Below are 11,500 nucleotides of genomic sequence, written 5' to 3' on the forward strand. Positions count from 1 at the left end.
GAGAGAGAGAGAGAGAGAGAGAGAGAGAGAGAGAAGGAGAGAGAAAAAGACAAAGAAAAGGTGTGTATTTGTCATGATAAAGAGTTCTCATTAATCTACTTTATCTTCCCAATTCTGCTTCCTCTTCTGGACCAGCTAACATGTGGAATTTAATTGCTCTGATACTCAGAAATATAAAGAATATGAACACCCCCCCCAAAGGGATCCCTAATCACATACTTCTGATGATGGGTTCTATTGACTTCACCCAGAAGGTATTTCCCTCTATTAATTGCTATGCTTCTTGATTTGAGGATCTTAGTTATTCATAGCAGATTTGGAGATGATTGAGGAGAAGGCTGACAGAGTGAGACCATTGCTCTCTATCTCAAACTTGTGGGGGGAAAAGGGCTCCTATTTCTCCTTTACCTGCTGGTGAAAGAATAAATGAATAATTCAGCCTTCCAGTAAAAACAATCATGATTCTTTCTTGTATATCAGCAAATCAAAATTTCACATTTGAAAGGAAGACCAGAGATCATCTCTCACAACCCGGACCTGAGCAGAAACAGTTTTGCCACATCCTCTAGATGCTCAAAGGGAAAATAAATGGATGAGGCCCATCACCTTTATGTTCCTTCCACTTTGAGAAGACTGTAATTATTAGGGAGTATAACCTTACAGGGCTTTCCACAACTTCCACAACATTGCTACCAGTTGGCACTATGGGCTGAAGCACAGTAAATCTAATCCCCATTCTTCAAGTGCTTTCAATATTTCACAATGACTATCACATTTTTTCCATGTCCTTCCTCAATCTTCTCTCTAGGCTAAGAATTTCTGTTTCCTGCAACTAGACCATACATACATACATATATATATATATGGAGAGAGAGAGAGAGAGACAGAGAGAGAGAGAGAGAGAGAGAGAGAGAGAGAGAGAGAGAGAGAGAGAGAGAGAGAGAGAGAGAGAGAGAGAGAGAGAGAGAGAGAGAGAGAGAGCATCCATTCTTCTCAACCTCCATTTAGGAAAATTGCTATTTTGTTCCCTGATAAAACAAAGTGTCTTTTTCCTTCATTTATCACAGCTATGACAATTCTGTGTTCAATGTATCATGAGTCTGAATTTATACTATATTTTCATGTTTTTTTCATTTTAATTTGTTCTAACAGGTATAAAAAATACCATATAACAAAGACCTCAGAACATGCTTATAATCAAGCAATTGTGGTTACAGAGGAAGTGATGGCTAGCTAATGGTTCGTTGTTATCACTTTTTGTGATGTTCACATGTATGGACAGATTAGGCTAATGACAAGAACTGAGATTTCATTGATGTCTGGCAGAGGTATCAAACATGTAGTCCACAGGATACAAAGAAAAATATTTGCAAGTGCAGCCAAAGCAGATTAAAATATAATTGGGAAATATTTAACTAGATAAATTAAAACATAATAAAACATACATAAAGTTAATAAGTGGTTTTCTAAGCCCAAATGGAGCCACAGAGATCCTAACATTCAGCTTCGTGGTCTCTGTCTCCATTTGAGTCTGATACCATTGCTGTAGGAATCTTGTGGGTGAGGAAACTAAACCAATGGATACCAGTACTTATTCTGAATTCTTACCACACTACCTTTTCAGCAGTATTTCTATGTGGAAGAAGGTTAAAGCGTGTTGAGTTGATTTTTTTTACCTGATTGATAACTGGAAAATACCTTTATTTATTTTTATTTTTGGCTTTTTGGATGTCAATTGGGATTAACTGACTTGCCCAAGGTCACATGGCTAGTTTTTGGGTTGTGTCTGAGGCTTAATTTGAACTCAAGTCCTCCTGATTCCAGGGCCAGTGCTCTATTCACTGTGCCACCTAGCCACCCTTGGAAAATACATTTAAATTTGAAGCACTCATGAATTATGAGTTAGAGCACAGCCTTCTTTCTATATCCCTTTCAAAAAGCATTTGACCCAATTGGATGACCTTGGAATCCTCATCAGTTGCACTACCTGTAGTTATTCACATGAAGAAAACTTTCTGATAAATTACTAACCTAAACAGAAAAGGAACTATTTCTCTCTTCCAAAGCTTTTTAGCTGACATTGTTATATAAATTTCATTTAAAAATTTTTGGAATAGAAGGTTAGAAGAAGATGAAGTTCTTTTTAAAAAGAAAATCACAGGAAGGAGCCACAATGGCAGAGTAGAGAAAGCACTCAGCTGAGCTTTCCCAATATTCCCATCTAAAGAACTTTAAAATAATGCATCAGGGGGCGGTTAGGTGGTGCAGTGAGTAAAGTGCTGGCCCTGGAGTTGGGAGGACCTTAGTTCGGTTCTGGCTTCATATACTTAACACACACACACACGCTAGAACATGAGGTTCCACAAGGCAAAAAAACAGATTATTACCAAGAATAACCTACCTGGAAAAAAATGAAGTATAATCTTTTGAGGGGAACGTGGTTATTTAATGAAATAGAGGACTTTCAAGCATTTCTAATGAAAATGACAGAGCTGAATTGAAATCTGACTTTCAAATACAAGACTCAAGGGAAGCATAAAAAAGTAAATACAAAAGAGAAATCATAGGAGATGCAATAAGGTTAAAAAGTTTATCTTTCTATATGGGAAGATGATGCATGAAACTTCTAATAACTTTATCATTATCATGACAATTAGAAGGATTCTACATAAGAAGAGGTCATGGAAAGAAAGTGATTGTGTTGGGATGATGTGATAAAGTGAATAGGTAAGAAAGAGGGATGACCTAGGAGAAGGAGAAAAGAGGAAAAATGGGAAAATTATCTCACATAAAAAAGGCATGCAAGGGAGAGGTTTTATAGTAGAGAAGAAAATGGTGGGGGGACTGGGTACACACATGAACTTCGTACACATCTAAATTTGTTCAAAGAGGCATATATGTATATACACATTTACATATACATACATACATATTCAATTAATCATAGAAATCTATCTTTCAAAATGGAGAAGTAGGAGGGAAAGGTGATATGAGAAAGTGGAGGGGGTGATAAAAGAAAGCAGTGGTTAGAAGTGGAGGAGAAGAAAGACAGAGTGAGAGGGAGAGACAGAGACAGAGAGATGCATCAAAATTGTGAAAGGAATAAACCCACTCAAAAATTGTAAGCAGATAGAGCTAGAAAATATAGAAACAAAAGTTATCTGAAAGAACATGTCAAGAATATCAAGGGGATGACTGGGAAAAATATGTGAAGGAAGGTGATCTAGCAGTTTCAAATTTCAAACTATATCACAGAGTGGTAATAATAAAAAAATAGAGTCATAGTTTAGGAATAATTAGGTTCATAATACACAGTAGTAAATAATCATAATAATCCAGTGTTCCAGTAATAAATCCAAAGATCTAAGCTTTTGAGATAAGAACTCACCATTTGACAAAAATTCCTGGAAAAACTGGAAAGCAGTTGACAGAGCCTAGATATAGGAACAACATCTCTTACCATATACCTAGATAAGGTCAAAAATGATAAATTATTTAGACATAAGATATCTCAAGTAAATTAGGGGAACACAGAAATTGAATCCATCAGATCTCTGGATAATGGAAGAGTTTATGACAAACAAGATATCAGTAAGTAAAATAGATAATTCTGGTTACATGAAATTAAAAAGTGTTTGCACAAACAAACTAATGCAGCAAAAGATAGAAGGAAATAGGAAACAGAAAAAAATTATGGAAAGTTTCTTTTATAAAAGTCTCATTTCTGACACATATAGGGAACTGAACCAAATTGGTAAAATAAGTGCAATTTCCTAGTTGATAAATGATCAAAGAATATGAACAGGCAGCTTTCAGAGAAAGAAATCAAAGCTATCAATAGACACATGAAAAAATGCTCTTAATCACTACTGATTAGAGAAATAAAAATTTAAACAATTCTGAGAAACCACCTAACATCTAACATGTTAGCTAACATTACAGAAAAGAAAAATGACAAATTCTGGAGTAGACATAGAAAAATTGGCTACTAAAGCAACTAGGGGTGGAGTTGTGAATAATCAAACCATTCTGGAGAACAATTTGGAACTATTCCCAAAGAACTATAAAGCTGTTCAAACCCTTTGACCCAACAATACCACTATTATGTCTATATCCCAAGGAGGCAAAGAAAATGGGAAATTACCTATTTGTACAAAAATATTTAAAGCAGTTATTTTTGTGATTGCAAAGAATTGTAAATTGAGGGAATGTCCATCAAGTGAGGAATGGCTGAGCAAATTGTGGTATATGATTGTGATGGAATACTTTTGAGCTACAAGAAATGATGAGCAAGTTGGTATCAGAAAAAAAAAATTAGGAAGACTTATGAACTGATAAAAAATGAAGGGAGCAGAACCGGGAGAACATTCTGCACAGTAAGAGCAATATTATAAGGATGATCAACTGTGAAAGATTTAGCTACCCTGATCAAGGCAATGATCTAAGCCAATTTCAAAGAATTCATGATGAAAAATATCTACCTCCAGAGAAAGAGAGCAATCTGAATGCAGACTGAAGCATACATTTTTATTTTTAATTTTTTTAAGCAGTTGAGGTTAAGTAACTTGCTCAAGGTTACACAGCCAGTTATTTCTGGGTGTGGTGCTAAGTATCAGAGCCACAATTCGATCCCAGGTCATCCCGACTCTGGGGGCTGTACTCTTACTTGCTGTGCTACCTGGATGCTCCTAAGCATACTTTTTAAAAATTTTCCCTTTCTTTTTTTTCTGTTTACTTTTGCAAGATGGCTAATACAAATACATGTTTTGTATTACTTAATGTGTATAATTGATATCAAATTTCTTGCCTTCACAAAGAATATGGAAGGATAGGAAGAAGGAAGAGAATTTGGAACTCACAATTTCAGAAAGAATGTTATTTTTTAATGTACAATTGGAAAAAATCTAATAAAATAAATAAAATTAGACTTTGAAAAACAAAAAGACATAAGAGATACACTAGCAGTCACAAATATGCCCATTTTTCAAAGATGAAAACACTTTTTTCCATGTTGTTTTTTGGAAATATGCCTACCATCTTGTGTGAAAGATTCTATTGTTGTTCAGTCATTTCAGTTTTGTCTGTCTCTTCAGAAATGCATTTGGGGTTTTCTTGGTAAAGATACTGGAGTGGTTTTGTCCTTTCCTTATCCAGCTCATTTTATAGAAAATGAACTGAGGCAAACAGTTAAGTGACTTGCTCAGGGTCACCCAGTATCTGAAGACAATAGTAATTGTCTGAGGTCAGATCTGAACTAAGGAATATTAGTGTTGTTGACTTCAGGTCCTGCACTCTATCTGCTGTGATACCTAGCTGCCCCTGTAGCTACAGAAGATTCTGTGGGTGAATTATATTTCAGGGACTATGCCTCTGGAATAAGTGACCTCCTTAACATCCTTTAATTCCCAACTAAAAGCCTACATTCTACAGGAAGCTTTCCCCAATCCCTCCTAACCCCAGTGCCTTCCTCCCGTTAATCATCTTTTATTTAACCTATTTGTGGCCTGTTCTGTAGAGGCATACCTCAGAGATATTTTGAGTTCAGTTGAAGACACTACAATAAGATGAATTACACAGTACAGCAAGTCACATTTTGTTTTGGTTTCCCAGAGCATATAAAAGTTATATTTATACTACACTGTCATCTGTCAAGTGTGCAATAGTATTATGTTTTTTAAACCCATTGTACATACCTTAATTTAAAAATATTTTATAGCTAAAAAATGCTAACCATCATGTGAGCCATCAAAGTCATAACCTCTTTCCTGTTGAAGGGTCTTGCCTTGATGTTGATGGCTGCTGACTGATCAGGGTTGTGGTTCCTGAAGGTTGGGGTGACTGTGGCAATTTCTCAAAACAAGAAAACAATGAAGTTTGCCACATCAATCGGCTCTTTCATTTGAACACAAAGGTCATTGAAGGGTTATTCATTTCAACATTATTGTATCTCAGGAAGTAGTGAGTTAGGGAACAACCCAGTCTGTAGAACAGTCAAAGCACACACAACTTTATCAATTTAGTTCATTGTCTTATATGTGTGCAGTTCATGGATCCCCATCACAATTACAATACTAACATCAAAGATCACTGATTACAAATAGAATAATAATGAAAATAATGAGAAAGTTTGAAATACTGTTTGAATTACCAAAATCATGATGTGAGAGACATGATATGAGGACATGGGGAAAACGCCACCAATAAATCTGCTCAATCCAGGGTGGCCACAAACCTTCAATTTCTTAAAAAAAAAGTCGTATCTGAGAAACAAAATGAAGGGAAGAGACATAAACCGAGGTCTGCCCGCAGATAACGGTCTCAGTGTGATTTCCTCCATGGGATTGTACGTCCTTTCAGAGCACAGCCTATCTTTTACCTCTTTTTGTATCCCCAGTGCCTAGCATGGTACCGGGAACATCATTGGCGCTTCATAAATGTTTACTTTTTATTGAAATTGGGGGAAGTCGTGAATTTATATATTTTTTTCAACACACATTTATTAAGCTCCACTTTTGCTATGCACTAAGAATACAAAGACAACATAATTCAGTCACTGTCCTACAGGGTTGCATCTAGAACCTATCTATTCATTAACAGAGCGTGTGGGGGAGAGGGAAGAGAGGACTGGGTACAGATGTTTCTTAACAATTTGATTGGAGACTATGGACCCTGAGTGCTTCTGATCTTCAGGACTGGGCCTCAACCCCACTCATAGTTCTAGACCCGTTCTAGAGTACAAATCCAAATGTATGACTGGGCAAGGGGATTATGAGTAGAACTAGGTCAGTGAGCTGAAAACTTTTATAGTAAAATTTTATTTTTAAAACAATCAAAGAACTCATTTCATAATACTGCTATTTCTATCCATTAACGTAATAGTTATGGTGTTGGGAGAAAAATACATTTTTATATAATTTGAGTATTGAACTGATACATCACTCACTTTTTTTTAACAATTGTCCACATTTAAAGATTTGCCAGATATCACTTCTGGCAAAGAAATCAGAATTCAAAGAAGATTAGATGTTAATGGGAGCTCAGAGGTCTCTTCAAACACTCTTACTGAAGAAATGAAGAGAGAAACTGAGACATGGCTATGGAGAGTGATCTGCCTGGATAACACGACTTTAGCTAAAAAGGTAGCAGTAAAATTTAGAGCTTTTGAAGATTCCCCTTTTTCTTTTCAACTAAACTACATTTCCTCTCTATGGGGAAGAAAGGTAAATTAAAAAATCCAAGACAATGGAAATGTAACAGAGAGAATAAAAATCTCCTTGAGGTATTGGTTACTTAATATTCTTCTTGTATTATTATTCACTTTCAAAAGATCAAGGGTTCATTTTTAAAGATTCTTGTCCTTTTGTGTGAGATTATGAGATAAGGGGGAGGGATTCAACAGCACTTCAACTTTCTTATGTGTATAATTATCTTCTTAAATCAAATAATTTTTCTTTACTTTTCCTAAGCTTTTCCTAAGTACTTTCTCTAAGTGAAAATCTTAAGGCAATATGATAGTCTTTCTCTCTGTTCAATTGATTGATGTAATGATAGTTTAACTCAGAGTTAGTGAACAATTCACAGTATGAAATTAGGTGTCATCATTCAAGATTAGAAATAATCAGATTGGGGTAGCTAGGTGGCGCAGTGAATAGAGCAACAGCCCTGGAGTCAGGAGAACCTGAGTTCAAGACCAGCTTCAGACACTTGACACTTACAAGTTACGTGATCTTAGGTAAGTCACTTAACCCCAGTTTCCCTGCCTTCTCCCTCTCAAAAAAAAAAAAGAATCAGAGTCATATCCAACATGAAAATATTATCAAATCATAGAAGTAAGATGTTAAAAACTCTCTTTGAAAAGCAAATATAGGATGGTTCCTATAGTCTTAAAAGTAGACACAATGACATATGCTAATTCTACTTAATCTAGGCCATCTTTTTCATATTAGTCTTGTAACTAAAGAAATAAATGTTTATGCCAAGAATAGTGAATCTAAAATACCTCCAGAAAATTTAACTTATTGTCCTTGTAATATTTCCTTATTAAAACTTAATAATAATAATATTTATGTAGTGCCTATCATGTAGTATGTTACATATTTTACAAATAGTATTTTGTTTGTTCCTTACAACAACCCCCTGGAAAGGTTGCTGCTTCCATTACACTTATTTTATAGATGAGAAAACTAAGGCAAACAGAGGTGGTGTAGGTGCTATTATTACACCCACTTTACATATGAGAAAACTTGGATAAATAGAGGCTAAATGACTTACCCAGCTTCACATAGTTGGTAAATATCAGAGGTCAGATTTGAACTCAGGTCTTCCTGACTCCAGGCCAGGCACTCTATCCATTGCACTATGACCTGATTTAGGAAAGTGACTGAAAGAATATTGCGATGGCAATAGAAGAGCAGTGGAATGTGAGTGGTGAGTTCCATCTACTAGTTACTCAATCAATCCATTTGACCCTTTTCTAAAAGCTAGGCATAGCACTAAGTCCTGGGGATAGGCCTAAGTAAGCGCCAGCACTTATTAACTATATAACCTTAGGCAAGTTCCCTACTTTTTCTCCCGGGCTCAGTTTTCTCATCTATAAAATGAGACTGCATTGGATGAGCCCTAAATCCCTTTCTTTTTTGAATTGTCCATATCTGATTCCAAAAATGTCTAAGGTCCTTCCAATTGTAAGATTCTGTGAGAAGTAATTATAAATAAAAATGGAATCTTTAAACATAATTCAGCTTGATCTAAGCTGTAAGACATGTGAAGGAAGAGGAACTTACTGACTATGTGTCCAAGGTAATTTGTGTGCCCAGTGGTCATTCCACATATAGCTAATAATAATAATTTTTGTTGTTTTTTTTTGGAGGAGGGAGGGCAAGGGAATTGCAATTAACTGACTTGCCCAACATCACACAGATAGTAAGTGTTAAGTGTCTGAAGCCAAATTTGAACTCAGGTCCTCCTGACTCCAGGGCCAGTCCTCTATTCACTACACCACCTAGCCACCTCAATAATTATTATTGTTTTATAGTGTTTTAAGGTTTTCAAAGAATTTTACACATTATTTTTTTGATCCTCATAACAACTCCACAAAATAGGTGCTATTACTTTTAGGAAACTAAAACTGGAAGAGATTAAAGTGACTTTTCCAGGGTCATACAGTTGTTTAGGTAGTGTCTAAGGGAGATTGTTGAACTCAGATTTTTCTGACTCAAAGTCTAGCACTCCTTGTTCTCTGACACCCAGCTGACTCTCTACATTAACTGTAAATGGAAAGATTTCCTAGGAGATATGGCTTTTCTTGAGTGATACTCATTACTTAATCTTAAAGAAACTCATAACAGAAAAATAATGAGAAATAATTCTGCTTTCCCTAGAGGGGAAACAAAGGACTCTCGAGATGAGTGTTGTTAAGAAGGAACTCTCCAAAATGTCAGGATTCTAAAGAAATGCGTAAAAGGGGTTTTACCTCATTGTATACAGGAGGGTCCCATCATCCTCTAGTCTTAAGAGCTTGTTGGGTGTGGTCATGTTGTGAGCTATGGACTTTTTTCCATTGTGAAAGAATGTATCCGGAGTCCAAATCTTGCTAGCGAGGAGGTTGTTGAGAGGGAGTCGCTGCATTGGTCCTTTGAAACGAAGCCTTTCGTCTTTCCAGCTTTGTCGGAAAAATACATCAATGGTATATTCCTAAGGCAAAGGAAGGGAATTAGAGTCATTATATTGCAAAAAATCTTTCCCTTGGAAATATTATCATTTAACATGTGTATGTAACTTGGGGCTTGGGAAGGTACATGCCCTGTTACCTACCATTTCTGTATCAGACACTGGGCCAAAGCTGGTAACATAGATGTCTGTTCTCACCTGAGTTATTCTCTCTGAAATATAGAAAAATGAACCATGATTAGTCATTAATATAAAGATGAATAATTAAATAATGAAGATATTTTTACTTTACTATTAACAAGTAATTCATCTTCTAACCTTTAACAATACCATCCTTTATTTTAAACACTTGTATTTGTTTTCCAGAAGTAGATACAAACTAAATCAAAAGAAAATGTGTACTAGCTCCAGAGAACTTTCTATATTTCAACTCAGAAAATGACACTTTTTCAATATATCAAGGATCAGTTCTAGCATAGCACTGGGGAATGCTGTCCATAACCGAGTATATACATCTTAAAGATTAGCCTTAAATGCAGAGTTGTTAAGTTACTTACTGAGAGTATTAGCCAGCGACTAAGGCAGTATAAAAATCCAGCTTGCCCTTGCTCCAAGTCTAATACTCTGTCAACATACTCCAATATGACACTATCATATCTATAATAAAAATGAAAGCTTCCAAAATTTCTTATATATATAGTGTTACATTATAAATTTCAGGATGCAATCACTATATACTAAGAAAGAGACTTGAATGATGGTCTGTGATAAAACCATTTTAGGTTGGTACTTTCACACAATGAAAGGCATTCTGTTTTGACCCCTGCTGGTTTTATAGCTCCCATGATTATAGTTAGGAAGCACATTCTGAGATTACCTTAGAAAACTAGAAAGTTTTCAGGTAAAAGAATTAGTTTGGGGCCCTCCATCAAAAGTTCTGATATAATTGTAGACATCTCTACTCCAACTTGAATATCCCCTGGAACCTTGGGAAAACTCAAATCTCACAGAGACAGGTAAATTCAGTAGATTTCTGGTGGTGATTCCTATTCATGCTTAGATACAAAGCTCAACAATTATCCCATGCCTCTTTTGACTACAGTTAATACTGGCTAATTGTGTTCTGTTCTCCATCTCTGTATGATAATGCAAGTATAGATAGATAGATAGATAGATAGATAGATAGATAGATAGATAGATAGATAGATAGATAGATAGATAGATAGATAGATACACATTAGGAAGAAGGAAAATTTGATCTTACTCTTTAAAATGTTGATGCTTGATAAGATCTAATCTTCATCTTAAGAGAAAAGCATTTTCCTGAAAGTATCTACATTTTCATTGGAGCAAGTTCAAATGCACTGTATTTGAATCTTCTCTGGTCAAGTACTTTGTCCACACTTAGGAATTACATTTAGATCCTGGACCTTAATTCACTCAGAGCATTTGTTGCTAGAAATATACATACTGTTTTTGTATCACAATGGTTTTTATACTGAATTTAACAGAAAGGAAAAGAGAGAGAGGAGAGAGAGACAGACAGAGAGAGAGACAGAGAGAGACAGAGAGAGACAGAGAGAGAGAGAGACAGAGAGACAGAGAGACAGAGACAGAGAGACAGAGAGAGACAGAGAGACGGAGAGACAGAGAGAGACAGAGACAGAGAGAGAGAGACAGAGAGACAGAGAGAGAGAGAGAGAGAGAGAGAGAGAGAGAGAGAGAGAGAGAGAGAGAGAGAGGGAGAGAGAGAGAGAGAGAGAGAGAGAGAGAGAGAGAGAGAGAGAGAGAGACAGAGAGAGAGAGAGACAGAGAGAGAGACAGAGAGACA

The 11,500-nt window shown here is 35.9% G+C and overlaps 1 protein-coding gene across 3 annotated transcripts in view; it reads right to left on the minus strand.

Moving 5' to 3' along the window:
* GABRA5 (gamma-aminobutyric acid type A receptor subunit alpha5) overlaps positions 1-11,500 on the minus strand; it is a 117,462-nt gene that overhangs the window by 90,543 nt on the left and 15,419 nt on the right. For all 3 annotated transcript variants that reach the window (XM_069072946.1, XM_069072945.1, XM_069072944.1), the window contains exons 4-5: positions 9,814-9,881; positions 9,473-9,693 (exon numbers count right to left, since the gene is read on the minus strand). In XM_069072946.1, coding sequence (XP_068929047.1) covers positions 9,473-9,693; positions 9,814-9,881 — 289 coding nt within the window. The remainder of the gene's footprint in view (positions 1-9,472; positions 9,694-9,813; positions 9,882-11,500) is intronic.

Source organism: Petaurus breviceps, unplaced genomic scaffold (assembly GCF_028583685.1).
Source record: "Petaurus breviceps papuanus isolate PSGF00001 unplaced genomic scaffold, PetGlider_PUasm1.0 90849, whole genome shotgun sequence".
Taxonomy (NCBI): Eukaryota; Metazoa; Chordata; class Mammalia; order Diprotodontia; family Petauridae; genus Petaurus; species Petaurus breviceps.